Source organism: Drosophila mojavensis, unplaced genomic scaffold (genome assembly GCF_018153725.1).
Source record: "Drosophila mojavensis isolate 15081-1352.22 unplaced genomic scaffold, ASM1815372v1 contig_19, whole genome shotgun sequence".
NCBI classification, from domain to species: domain Eukaryota; kingdom Metazoa; phylum Arthropoda; class Insecta; order Diptera; family Drosophilidae; genus Drosophila; species Drosophila mojavensis.
In genome coordinates, this window is record NW_025318726.1 from 1169281 (window position 1) to 1184577 (window position 15297).

The 15297-nt window shown below is 39.3% G+C and overlaps 1 protein-coding gene across 4 annotated transcripts in view; it reads left to right on the forward strand.

Annotated features, from left to right (window-relative positions):
• LOC6572471 (homeobox protein homothorax) overlaps positions 1-15297 on the forward strand; it is a 121765-nt gene that overhangs the window by 31964 nt on the left and 74504 nt on the right. For 3 of the 4 annotated variants that reach the window (XM_015166441.3, XM_001998542.4, XM_015166440.3), the window contains exon 6: positions 1930-2115. In XM_015166441.3, the coding sequence (XP_015021927.1) occupies positions 1930-2115 (186 nt within the window). Of the gene's footprint in view, positions 1-1929; positions 2116-4023; positions 5803-15297 lie in introns of those variants that run through there. The other variant, XM_015166442.3, reaches the window with a different exon arrangement.

The window sequence follows — 15297 nt, forward strand, 5'->3', positions numbered from 1 at the left end:
GCAGTGAGTTGCCCACCCAATGTGCAACAGCAGCAGCCAGTCACAGCAGCAACAGCAGCAGCAGCAGCACCAGTCATAAATATCGCAATGAGCTGTTTAAATGTCACACACAACGCTGACAAATTAATCAAAAATTATCAGCGGCCAAGCATCGGCAGCAACAGCAACAGCAACAACATGCCACAAAGGGCCGAGCCAGAGACTGGCAACTGAGCATAAAGCCGCATAAACATATCAATTTAGTAAGTATTTATGCCTTGTTGTTGTTGTTGCTGCTGCTGCTGTGCGCTGGCAACATGTTGCTGGCGTGCTAATTGTGCACTTTATGTGCATTGTTATGGCAATTTTGACAGCTATACACATATGCAGCAGCAGCAACATGTTGCAGTTGCTGTTGCTGCTGTTACTGTTATCAGGCAGCAGTAAAGACAAATTTGAGTCCTGTCATAAACCAGTTGCTGCTGCCAGTTTTTATCATCGTCATATTTTTGGTGACAATAACATTGAACACAGCCAGCAGCAGCAGCAGCAGCAGCAGCAGCAGCAGCAGCATCGGCAATGACGGCCACAGCAGCAGCAGCAGCAGCCTGGAAACAAGTTTGGCAAGTTTCGGCAATGGGCAACAAGTTAATAGCCAGCCAGTCGGCCAGCCCGCCCGCCAGCAACTGTTACAGCTTTCGTATGCCTAAAGAAGAAAACACAAAACGAGAGCCGCAGCAGCAGCAGCAACAACAACAGCAGCAGCAGCAGCGTTGCAAGAACACAGCAACAAGCAATTTGCATAAGCAACGCGCACTTTTTCGTAAATTAAATGCCTGCCCGTTTAAATGGAGCACCCTGTTGGTTGTTGTTGCTGTTGCTGTTGTTGCTGTTGTTGTTGCTGTTGCTGCTGCTTCTCTGTCTGCTCGAGCCCAGCGCAATTAATTTCTTTTTAGCCGTGTCGGCGGCTGCATTCCTCTTTGGTGCGCAGCCTTTTTGCATATTTGCATATGCGCTCCGCCTGACTCACACTCACTTTGGCCTTATCGCATTTGTTTTATCATACATACACACACACGCACACACACAAACACACTCGCACACACGAGCTTACACACAGTTTTTGGATACAGACAACAACAAGAGCCTGGCTTTAAAAACGCATTTTGTTGGCCGTTTGCTGCTGCTGCTGCTGCTGTTGCTGTTGCTGCTGACGCCAGCCAATGGTCTGTGTGTTGCACGTGCTGCTTGCTTAAAAGTGTGCCCTGCGGCTAAACTTGGCTGACCAGCCAGCACTTCCTTTCTGGCTCGAATGCTTTTGGCCAGCCAGCGAGTCAGGCAGCCAGCCAGCTCTCTATGCATATTTATGTGGCCGGGTTGGGCTCGCATTTTTATCGCCTGCAAGCGCGTACACCTTCTAAGCTTAGCGGTGGCTGTTGCTGACGTTCTCTACGCCATTTTTGAGTGCCATCATCAACCATTTGCGTGGCCCGAGTCCAGAGAGTCCGGGCCTTGGATAACGCATAAAAAGCAATTTGCATGCCATTTGCAGCGGGAGAAAAAGCAGGTTTTAGCCATATTGTTGTTGCTGTTGGCTGAAAGAATGCAATGGCGCTAAGTGTTTGCAGCTGTCTCTGTTGCTCAAGTTGAATGGAATGGTTCATAAACTAACTGAATGCCTACTGAAGTCCCGATTGTGGAATATGAAAACGTATTGCCAGATGTCTGATTAGATTAACCATTATATTTATGCATATCCTTATAAAAATATTTATTTATATATACCTATATATTTGCACTATTCTATGCCTGATGATCTATTACTATATCATAAAATTTCCTTATAAATATATTTATTTATGTTAATTTTCGTTTTGGCATCGCACCTTTTCACTCACACAACAATCTCTTTCTCTCTCTCACTCACTTTTTGCGGGTCTCTCGTTGCAGGTGCATGAACTATGCGATAATTTCTGTCATCGATATATCTCATGTTTAAAGGGTAAAATGCCAATAGATTTAGTGATTGACGAACGGGACACCACCAAACCACCAGAATTAGGTTCAGCAAATGGTGAAGGAAGAAGTAATGCCGATTCAACATCGCACACCGATGGAGCTAGTACACCAGACGTTGTGAGTACCCCCTTCGCGGGAGCACATGGTCCTATATTGGCGAGCTACAATGCGGTGGTGCACCCATGTTCGTAGTACGATAACGACCTTCTTGCAAAAACGAAGCGGGTGCTCACAATGCCCTGGGATTAAATGAATCAATAATAATAACCAAAAAGAAAAAAAAAATAAGAATGTTGCGAAAATGCATAAGAAATTAAGTAAAATTAATTCATTTTGCAAAACTTCAGCAAAAGTCCAAAATAATCTCAATTGATTATTTGAGGATCATAATAACGATAATATAAACAAATATTGATGAATCAAATCCAATCAAAAACGCAGAAGAAGTTGTACGTAATTATGAACAAGAACAAGAACACACACACATTGTAAATTAGTCAAGTGAATTAATACAACAACAAAAAGAAACCTTAAAACGAAAGAAGAGAAAATCAGTACAAGAGAGCAAATACATAAAATGAGAATTGAAGCAAATTCTAACGAGAGCAATTGCAGCAACATCAACAACGACAACGACAACGTCAGCAACAACGGCAATGGCTACGCAGCAGCAACAACAACAGCCCAACAACAACAACAAATGCAAGGACATTGCATTAGCGGCCAAAACCGACAACAATGACGACAACGACAACGACGCCGACAACAACAACGACAACACGACTCAATGAACAACAACCACCCAGAACAACAACAACAACAACTACAAACGAGCTTCCAAGCGGCCGCTAAGCGAGGATCTTCGACCATCCACACATTGACAGCTGTTGCTGCTGCTGCTGCTGCTGCTGATGTTGCTGCTGTGCATTGCTGTTGGCTGTCCGACTATGTTGGCAACTGTCGCTGCTGCTGCTGCTGCTGTTGCTGCTATTACTGATGCTTTGGCCGTTAGAATTTGTCTGTTTTTGTACAGTTAACTGAGAGCCATAAATTTAAGTTAAAAAAAAAAAAAATAAACACACACACACTCAAAAACAAAACAAGCAAAAAAAAAAAAAAAAAAATGAGTATAAACAAAGAGTAATGCAAAACATAAGTCATGTTATTTATTTTTGAGCTCTTCTCGCAGAGACAAAAATAGAATACATTCAACTTGTAAATTACTTAAAATGAATATGATGATGAAGAAGAAGATACAGCAACTGAGCAACAATAATTAGCGCAAAGAAAACTATAAATTTGCTTAATTTGTAAAAAGTACCAACAACTAAAGAAAAACTATGCAAAAGAAAGAAAAAAGAAATTGATAAGAAAACAAAAAGAAAAAAAATAAGTAAAAGTTCCAGTCCTTCGTTTTTGCAAGAGGCCCATATAGCTCGCCAATATATTATTAATTATTATTAAAAACATTTAACAACTTTTTATTATTTTCACTACTTAACAACACAAAAAATTAAACTATTAAACAAAAACAAAAAACAAAATCTAAAAATTATTATATTACAAGAAAGTTTACTAACCCAAAACTAACCAATTTTAACAATTTACATATGCACATTACTCTCCCTATATATATATATATATATATACATATATATATAGAAACTATATACGTATAAATGCATATATATATGTACACACTTATATGTATGTATATATATATATTATATATATATATAAATATGATATAAAAGCTAGCCTAATATGCATGGCCCTGACTATGCAGGGGCTGCGTCGATAACTTCCGATAGACGTGTTATCGTTTTGAGTTCGTAAACTTGTAAATATCGCCTTCGAACCCCTCCACATACAAAACCAACACACAGACAGACATATTTAGTTACAGCAACAGATGCACACAATATCAATCGACACTTGATCTACTATTATATCTAAAGCCCCCCATTTCTCTATATATATATTACAACTCTGGTGCCAAATTTCTATTTTGGAACCCTAACACAGCCCCACACCCAAGACTTTGCGCCGCTGGAAGAAACCTATGCCAGTTATCGCATCAAGCACGAAGCGGACTTTTAATTCGCTCAGCGTGTGTGCGCCTGTGCGCGTGTGTATGAGAGTGTGCGCGTGTGTGTGTTTGGGTGGGTGTCACAGCAGGGACCCCAAAAAAGAAAAAAAAAAAGAAAAGAAACGGATAAAGGAAAACCCTACGTTATTTGGTCAAATCAGAAAGCATAACCCTAACTACGAGCAAACTTCTTAAGAAACTAAACTATAACTTAAAATAGAACTTAAGCATGTAGTTGTACGAAAGCCTAGGCTGCTTACAAGTCAAAAACAAAATCAGAAAGAAGAAGAGGAAGAAGAAAGAAAAACAAATGAAAATTATTCATAATCAAAGAAAAGTTTATTCCGTTTTTGTTTGGCTTTTCACTATTATTTACTTCAGCAACGTGTATACGATTTTTCAATACGTCCTTTTTCAAGGTGTTTTACAACACTGAAAGAACTTGCCAAATAAGAAAAAAAAAAAACTAAAACTAAAAAAAAAAAAGAAAAACAAGTTTCTAATCTTTAATTTTGTTAGATTTGTTTCCATTTTTTGTTTCGATTTTTTATAAGTCTTATTTCAATGCGTTCTTAATGAGAATGGAGAACCAAGCGCAACTCATATACGTAAACAAAAAGATGAAACAACATAATAAAATCAACCTGAGTTCAAATGCAAAGTATACGAATAAAACATAAAGTAAAACATATGTTTTTCTATTGTTTAAAAAGTTAAAAGAAAAAAAAACTAATACCAGATTAATGTTAATTTAATTAATTGAGAATTGAAACGCGCATATACGATGACATTATAAATGAGCTAGAATCCGTGCGAACTAAATATACGTAATGAACGGGATACTGTTTAGGTTATAATTCAAGATCATTAACAAACAAACAAAAACAAAAAAAGAAAAGAAAAGAAAAACGAAAATGAACTTTAAGCATTTACTAAGCAAAATTTTTAACTATACAAGTAAATACGTAAAATGCTACACGCGATACTATTATATAAAAGTAACTGTAATTATTAATTAATAACAAATATGGTACGTAACTACGTATATAGCGACAGTGCAGCTTCTGGTGCTCAAAATCACAGCAGTTAAGAGATGGAATAAGATAATCCCATTGTACTACTATCCCAATGAAAATACTTGCAACTAGAGTAGGTCTAAACCCAAATAGTAGTAGATCTACTACTATCTCTACCCATCCCTTCTCCCCTGTCCATGCCCCCTTCAACTCAATGTATACTATAGCAGTTTAACTAAATGTACGTTATATAGTTCTTAGTGTCCGTAACGGAAGGCTACGTATTATTAGGTATACTAAGCTAAACTAAAAACTAAAGCTAAACTCTATGTTTACCCTAAAACTAATTTCGAAATGAACTCTTCCCAGCTCTAGGCACTTTCTCTATCGCTATATTCTCCTACCTTTTGAGTTAATGCATACTAAACAACTCTAAAACAAAAATCTACCAAACATTGTACTTAATGGAACTGCACTCGGTTGCAGTCCAGCTATATGGGCAGTCATTTGTATACTTACACTTTACGAGTAGACTATAAACCAACTGGTTTATTAGCGAAAGAAACAAACCAAGTAATAAAATAGCAAACCGAAAAAAAAAATGAGAATATGTCAAAGCTTTTGTACTATTTTTTCAACTTAAGAATAAACAAAAATAAAATCTTGCAAATAAGTAAATTTGCAAAACAAAAAAAAAAATCCAACACAATATAATAATTAATAAATAAAACTAGTTGTTGTACTTTGTCTCTTAAAAAAAAAAATTAAAAAAAAAAAAAAAATTATAATAATAAAAACAATTTGAAAAGCATACGAAGTGAATACAAGCTGTAATTATAATATAATTTTAGCATAAATCTGTGGCCAAGCGATCTTAGTTGCTTTTTAGTTGAAAGAAAAAACAAAAACAAAATAATAATAATTAATATACAAGAAAACATATACTATATATATTTATAAATATATATATATATATATATAAGCTGTTGCAAAATTGGCTGCAACAAATTGTTTCCTATGATTTTTGCGGGCTTTTGCATTTTGTTGAACACTTTGTTTAATACTTTTGTTCTTACTATTAGTTTTTTTTTTGAGTATTGAACGTTTTGCAAACAAAGCGAACATTTTTTATTGTTGTCATGTAAAAAAAAAAAAAAAAAAAAAAAAAAAAAAAAAACACACGAAATACAAAACTGAAACTGAAATACGTAATTGCTTTAGGTGATATTTTATGAAAATATAACACAAGTAAATATAAATAAAAATAACGCAACACAAACATATACGTAAATATATATATTTTAAAAATAATTGAGATGCTTTTTGCTTTTATTTTTGAAATATGTATATATAAAATATACATGCATAAAATTTAGTTTTTCTTTTCTGTGTGTGTCCAATTGCATAAATTCTTATTATTGTTTCACGAAACAAATTTTATTTAGTTTTTAGCAAAATTGTAAAATGAGAAACACGATACGAAAACTTATTGTAATGATCTTAGCAGAGAAGAAAACGCAATCAAAAAGAAAACGAAAAAAAAAACTAAAACTAAAACAAAAACAAATATTATATATGAATGAAAAACAAACAAGCAGCAACTTCTATACGATATACGAATACATTTTAATGTAATATTTTTAATTATTTATATGTATACTAATAATATAATTAAAAGAAAAACGAAAATGAATTAAGAAACAACAACTACAGAGTAACGTTTAAAGAGTTAGCCAATAAATATATGAAAAAAGTATATTTGAAAAGTAAACGGAATGTTTTTTTTTTTCACTTACGATATTGAGGCTTAGTTTGTAAGGCAACGTATTTAGCTGGCCAATCTCAACGGGATCTCGGAAGAACGCACTGATTTGGTCGACTCGGAGCAACCCATAGAAAGATCGATGCAGCTGATGGATCAATGGATACATGCGAGAGAGAAAGAGAGAGAGCTGTTTTAGTTGATATACATATATATTTTTCATTTTCAGCAATAGCTCTCACTCTCTCTCTCCCACTCCCTCTCTTCTTGTCACCCTCTTCCTCTCCTTCTATGGACATGTTTTGGCCTTTAGCTTTAAGCGTAACTCTTAAGTGCGTAAAGTGTGTGAAACGTGCGCGAATTTTTGTGACTTTCAACGCTGGACTCGCAGGATACCGAATCCTGGCTATCATTACATGTAAATCGAGAAGCCCGCTCGTATTTCGTGGCTGCACAAGCATTTCTACCCATACACACACACACATAAATATGTATATATACTTATATAGAGTACTATGCCTTGAGCCGTGGCACGTGTAAGCCGCTTAGAAGGCCGTCCACGCCCCCATCTCAGCTCAAGTGTCAACTGCAGTGCACAGCAGTTGCAGTTAAGGATCTGCGAACTGCCCCAGCTCGAACCTGGCCAGATCTGCGGCCTGCGCCTGAAACCTGTGCGTCGACCCAGCCCCGATCGAATTGCCTGACAGCTGTGCGAGCCTGAAACAGAGCAACGGGCAACCGGAGCGGGTCTGGGTCTGCTGCTCGGGCTCGGGCTCGGGTTCGTGTACGCCTTGTGGAAAACACCTTAAATGACTTCTTTTTTCTCTACTTTGTTTTTTTTCTTTTTTGTTGGGCTGCAGCCCCGGCCAAGTTGGAGGCTCTGCGTGTTAGATGATTTCGTTCTGTTAATGGTAGCTACATGTAATTTGGCATTTTGCGTGATTGCCTGGGGCGTGTTGGCTGTTAGACATCGTTTCTTATTCTTCTTTACTATTTTTTTTTTTTTTTTTTTTTTTTTTTTTGAATACTTATTTGTTGGGCATTTTCCACTTAAGCGAGAGAGATAGAGAGAGAGAGGCAGGGCAAATGAAAATGCTTTGTGCTGGCTGCATTTGTATTAATTTCTACAGCAACGCCCCGCACAATTTTCCAGTTGGTTTCGAAAGACCTATAATTTTATAGGCATTAAGTCAAAAAGTCGAACTGGTTTTGGGTGTCTGTTTGTCTGGCCTGGTCGGTTGCTCGGTTGCTCGGTTGTTCGGTTGGATGGTCGGATGGCTGTCTGAGTTCCAGTTTTCGTGGCAAAGCAAAGCAAAAAAGGATGCTCGCCAGGCTCATTAGCCGCGCTCTCACCTGAGTAATACGAATACGAGTTAGCTTGGCGTTTTTTTTTTTTTTTTATTGTTTCTGTGGCTTTGTGCTGCTTGGCCAAGCGTCATACTGTCTGTGACTCTAACCGCAGGCGACTGTCCGAAATTTGTGCATTCATTTGTGAATAAAACGCAGCCGATGTCCAACAGCTCCGACTCCAGCTCCGACTTCAAGTCCAAGGCTAAGGCTACAATTAATAAGCCAAGAAAGCCCTACAAATGCCGCCGTGATGGCTCAACAAAGAAGTTGTCCAATACCCAAAACCCCAAAACCCCAAAGCCCCGAAACCCCAAAAGCCAAAGCAGCGTTTGCATCAATGCCTAAGCCCTGGCTCAATGTGCAGCGGATCGAGTGTGTGACAAGGCTTTTGACTTTTGACGAGCGGCGAGTGGCGATCGTCGATCGACGCGTCGTTCGGCGATCCACTTTTATTATGTATGAAGTGTCGCGTCTTCAGGAATTTCAGCAAACTGGGCAAAAAGCCCAAAAACCCAGCCAGCCAAAAAGCTAAGGCTCCTAAAGCCAACGAACGGCCCAGCACAAAGCGGCATCAGATGAATCGCAGACGCATGCGCAGAGCCAGACGGGCGGGTGTGGTAGAGCCGGGTACAGCCGGGGTAGACAGGGTGCGGGGAGGGTGTGGAGGGTGCGGAGCAACCGCAAAAATGTCATCACTGCTAATGTTTCAATGCAGTTGCCAATGTGCTCGACAAGTTTTTAGCTTTGGCTCATCTTGTCTTGTTTCTGTTTTTATTTTTATTTTATTTTGTATTTTGTATTTTTTTTCTGTTTGGCTTACTCAGTCCGTTTCTGTTGGGTTTCAAGTCGCGTTCAATACAAAACTTTCAGCAATTTTTGTCGCACTGACGATTCCTCGATTGCCCAGGGAATTGTACAAAGTCTAAAAGCGTTGAATGCGATACCTCGAGCCATTGGCGTGAAAAGACATGCCAAAGTGACGATGACGACGGTTCGCTTCCATTCATCGATTGGCGACTAAGTATATACGGATTAGACGATGAGGGCACATCAACTAGACTAGACTAGAAGGCATTTCCTGTTGAGCTTGAGAATCTAGGTAGAAACAATATAAATCTATTTTATCTTCAATATATTTACATACTTCAATATATCTATATTGAAATTCATTTCAATTTCAATTGAAAACTATTTATTTTATATTTGAAACATTGCTAAATGTTTCATTCATACTTAGCTGTCGATGCTTTGGTTTTCCTGGAATTCTATCCATAAAATTCAATCAGTAACAGCAAAAACGAAAAAACGAAAAGAGCACAAAAAATGCTTGGCAAATAATGAAATCTTAATGAATATTTTGTTGTCGTTGTTGTTATTGTTGTTGCCATTTCGTGTATACATAAATGTTTTTCCTGTTTTATTTTGATTTTGATTTTCTGATCTGTCTATGGCTCAGTCAAGTGTTGCTTCAAACGGCAGCCGCCGCTTCAAAAGCTCGCAATTTCAACGCTCAGTTTTTGTTGTTGTTGCTATATCGAGTGCCCACATAGGTATATATGTATATATGTATCTCCCTATATATATTTATCGATACACTCATATCTACCTGATTGTGTCAACCTTTTGGCTTAGCCACAAATGTAGCAGTGCGCATCGTCTTTATGTGTTGTTGTTTTTGTTTGCTTTTTGTTTTTAGAGTATTTTTAATATATAGAGAAACATTTTTTGCCAATTTGCCAGCGCAAATTCAATGGAAATTTATGCCGTAAAACAGCCGCAAAAAGGCGAACAGATACCCAAAATAGCTGAGCCGGCCGCAGAGTCAGCCTGAATTGGCTCTCTTTGTCTGTCGCCTTTGTCTTCGACTTGAAAGTATTTTTTCCGCTGAAACAGAGAGTTTTTTTCTTCGGTTTTTGTTTTTATTTTGCAAAAAAAAAAAAAAAAAAAAAAAAATATATATATATATTTCAACGCTGGCCTCCACTAAGCTGCAAATCGGTTTAAAAGCTTACAAATTATACAAAGTCCGATGCGTCGCTTACGCTTGGGTCATTAGGCAAATGCAGGCGAGCGCTTAGCGCACATTAGCCGCTGAGGCTTTGGCCCAATGGGAAGCCGTACTCTGGGGCGTTGGCCAAGCTGGTGAATGGTGTATGGGCCGGGTGCTTGCTGCTTGCACAATTACCGTTAATTACCTGAGCTGTAGCTGCACTTTGCACCGCAAAAGCAATTGAAGTCAACTCGAATATCAAAAGGACGATTTACGCTTGTTTCAAACTCGATTAGCCAGCCAAGCTACCCACGCTCACCATTTCAAGTGCCTTTCAATTATCATCGATGTACGGGCACGCAAGCGGATTGCTCGCTAGGTCGCGACCACAAAGGGCGGGCGGGCAGGGGTTCGGTCAGTAGCAACAACTAACTGGCTAAGGTTCAGCACTTGAGGCCCGCTTAGCTTGTATTGGCCACTTGTAAATTGTAATTTAATCCGCCTAAACGGGAACTTAACTATCCTGTACAGGCGCAGCTAAATGCGTTTCCTCAACGGGGTTAAATATCAAAGGGCTCAAACCCTTTTGCTGCTGGCCATTGGTAATTGAATTTCTCATGTGTCTTTGGCATTTTCAATATTTAATGCGGCACTCATTTGGCATTCGGCATTGGCTCGACAATTGACATTCCGACTTTTGATTGATTTTGCTTGTGGCCAGGGCTCGTTGGCCCTCGCTCGTTGCCATTTGCCATTTGGCGCATACTTTGCCCGTTCGCATTTATGTCTACATCAGCTAATTTTCTGTCACACACACACATACACACACACATGTATGTATATACTTAGTCACACAATCCCCTCCCTTTTATAGAGCACATAAATCACTTGCACTTAAATCCGCTGCTGGCGACGTCTCAGTGTCTGTCTGCTGGCCATTAGGGCTGCCAAAAGCGAGATCTCAGCCCAACCCAGCCCAGCCCACTCCAGCCCCATCCTATTCAATCCTTGTATGCGGGGTTGGCTGTTTGCTTTGTTTGTTGTGCTGGCATTTCTATTGGCCCGGAAGCAGTGCGGCCAACATCTACAAAATAGTCAGCCAAAAGTTTGCCCGCATTCCGCTTAAGTCTTGGCCTCTTAGTCAGCCTCGACAGGCTGCTGCCTGGCAATTTTTATTGCCTTTTTGTGCTTTATTTCCTGCGCACTATTTGGGCCGCTTATGGGCCTCGGATTGCAGATTGGGCCTTAGTGTTTGTTTGTCTGTCTGTGTGAGTGAGAGTGCGGGAGGGGGCTAGCTCATTGGGGGCTTTATGCCTCAATGGCGCGCCGAGCATTAAATAATGGTGTTCCTGCTTATTGCTTACATTGACTTTTCTCTTTCTCCCACCCTCTCTCTCTCTCTCTCTCTCTCTCTTCAATGCATTGTCAGTCCCTCGTTGGGATTTTCTATAATTTGCAGGCAGCTTAGCTGAAATGCCAACGGAAAAAACTAGCAAAAATAATTTATTGCATATCTAATAGCGCACGTGCCGGTGTCCGAGCCAAAGGACACTGCGTGCAAACAATATGTCGACCTACTTACGAAATTATATGTTCAATATTAAAGGAGCAATAGGTAGATAATTTTTAATAATACAATTCAAATAAAAAAAGCTTCAATTTATTTTAACAAATTTTTATTATATTAACTTGATTAAGTTTCCCCTTTTATGATATATACTTAACGAATATTACTTCGAGTTTTCTTTTTTTAAGTCACTTTGAAAGAGTTTTTCGTCTGCTTCATTAGGAATCGTAGATCCGCAAGACTCGTTGGTAGTGCTGCCATTAGACCAGCCCATATTGACACATTTTGGCAATTTCCCCGTCCAGTGGGAAGAGGAAGAAATTCTATTAGGCAAACGCCCGCCAAATGCCGCATAAATCTCTAAGCTACTTTACTTTGACGCACTTTACTCTTAGCTCTGGCCTCCAGCTCAGGCAATTCCCATTTGGGCGCCTTCGCCTGCCCTGCATATGCCCTGCATTATGGGCATAAATAAAAATGCTTGTCGAACTGCCGCTACCGCTACCGCCACCGCCACCACAGACGCCGTCTGCTAATAAATGAAATATGACGCTCAGGCATGGGCATGAGCCTGGAAAGGGGCGTGGGCCACCCTCGTTTACCTTCAAGTTGGCTCTTGGCTCTGGTTCTCGCATTGTCGTAGCTCCTGTTTATTGCGCTCGGCCTCCTGCCAGCCATTACGATTTGAAGTATTCCTTAGGATCGTATTGTCGCAGCCGATGCTACTTCCGTCGGGGCGACACAATTTTCTATTTTTGGCAAATTATTTTTCTGTGTCGTATTGGATTTCCGAGTTGAGCTCAGCTCAGTTCAGTTCAGTTCAGCCTTGGTTGGGCCTTGGGGTTTTTCGGGTTTTGGTATGCGCGGTGCGAAAACAAAATTGACGTCAATTACGCAATGCACACACACACACACACACACACGCACCCACACACATAGGGCGAATGGCAAAGTTACCCGCAGACACCCAAGCCGGTGCTCAGCCCGAGCCGGCCCCGGCACCGTCCCAGCTCAGGCCAACCAGTTGCCACCAGGCGGCGCTGGAGCAGGAGACCGCACCCCAGTACGCACTTGCATGCCAATGCTTCACTAATCCGCTTCGGGGATTTTGGGAATACGCGTAGCATACTTTTTGGGGTTTTAAGCGCGACGCGTCAGATGCTCTCAAGTTCGCTTGTTGTTGTTATTAATTCTGTATTCGCACCCCAACCAGCACTCAGCTAGTACTCCTGCTGCTCCTGCTGCTCCTGCTGCTACTCCTGCTGCTGTTGCTGTTGCTGTTGCTGCTGCCTGGTGCTAATTAACGCATTAAATCATATTAATGTCGCCAAATGTTTCAAAGTCAGTCGCCATAGCAACATTTCCTCTTACTTCTATCTCACTCTCTCCTTCTCTCTCCTTCTCTCTCTCTCTGTCTGCTGCTTTGCATACTTATTGGCTCTGCTCTCAGCGGCCTGAGGCCTGTCAATAAGCCGGCATAAATTGCGACTAATGCTGATGCAGCTGTTGATGCAGAAAAATCACAAATTAATTAAAGAGCTGCTGGCTACGTTTGACTGGTTAATAAAACTTATATAATAATTGTTAATAAACTGAGCAATTTTATGGGTTTTCAAATTAGTTTGTCATGCCTTCTGCCAGTCGCAGTCGCAGTCGCAGTCGCAGTCGCAGTCTGGCTTATATGCTAGTAGTAGTTGTTGTTGTTGCATGTTGCTTGTTGCATGCAACATCAACGCAGCAGCAGCGCATCACTGACTGGCTGCCATGCCATGCCGTGTTGTCAACTATTTCTTCGGTTCATAAAAATTGTTATTAATTGGCACTTAAATGCTCAAACGCAAAAGTTGAGAGACGTCGTCCGAGACGGCGTCGCACTTTTTGTGCTGTTGATGCTGTGCCTCTCTGCTGCATGTTGCTGTTGTTGTTGTTGCTGTTGTTGTCGAGCGTGTTGTGAAATTTAAGCTTTTTAGCAGTTGTTGCTGTTGCCGTTCGTTGCATGTTAACCTTTGCCTCGCTTGTAATGAATGCAACTGCAGACGTCGGCATGGAGGAGGAGGCGCGCATGCAGGAAACGGCAACAGCAACAGTAACAACAGCAACAACAACAACTACAGCAGATGGAGACTTACTTTAAGCTTTCATATAAATTTCTTTACTTCATGGCACTTGTTTAAAGTCCATTTGGGCACTGCGTGAGTGTTTATTGAATGTTTCGTTTGGTGTTGGCGTGAAAGTTTGCAACAGCAGCAACAGCAACAACAGCAGCAGCAGCAGCAGGAGGTGGAGGAGGCGAGAGTTAGTCTACACAACTTGCAGCATTCTGACAAAGACAAAGATCTAGCACTTCACTAACTGCTACACTGATTGCCTGCCTACATAGGCCCAGCTTAATGGCATACTATAATCTAATAAAATAACTTGTACTCGAGGTCTGATAACATAAAACATTCTCTGAGTGAAATGGGATAGTAACAGGCGAACTTGGAACAATTAAAAATGAAACAATAAATTGTTTATTTTTATAGATTGACGAATGCTTTATGCTGTTGTATTCCTATATATATAATATGATATGATGTATTAAAATATAAACATATAGCGACGATCATAAATCTAGTTGTAATTTATAGACTTGATAACTTGATATATAAATTAATTAGAATATAAATTAATTATCTCTCAGTTTATATTGTCCAAAATTGAATACTATTTTGTGATTGCAAATATATACAGTAGTATCCGGTTATAACGACTCTGCTTATAGCGTCTGTACGGCTATAGCGACGAATATTCTGATCCCCAGACAAATTTATATGAGCAAACTTATACGGTTCCAGTTCCTTGAGAGTCATTACAAACGGATTTTACTGTATATTTAATATAAATATATAATATATACGCATTGATACATGAAAACATATTTCAACTTAATTTCAGCTGAAACTGAACAATTTTCTTGTATCTAAAGTAAAAGTTTCTGTTTAGTTTTCCTCACATATTTAGTATATAATATAATTAAATACAAATATATTCGAATATGACATAATTTTTATATATACTCATTATATAAAATTATTAAATATATACTGTAAACTAATCTAAATCTATTCTGATTGCTAAACTCATTCATATTTTATACTAAATATTTCCTTATTATTCGATATGTACTTAAATATTTCCTGCTCTTCTTCAAAACTTTCATCAATTCATATTCATGCTCTACCATTAATAAGCCATAATATAGTATTTAATTCAATAATTTTCAATCAAATGTGAACCGATATTCTCAAGTCTCTGTTATTTCTCCAAGTGTATTCAGATTCTTCAGTGCGCTGTACATTGTAGTTAAGCTGGGCAGCCTGGTCAATTTATGACTTTTAAAGTAGCGGCTCAGAGTTAAGAAGCATTTAGTTCGCTTTTGCGGCAATCAGTCGACACGAGCTAAAGCTAAAGTGCCTTATCATTGCCACACACACACACACACACACACACACACGCACACAGACAGACATTTATTCCGTTTCA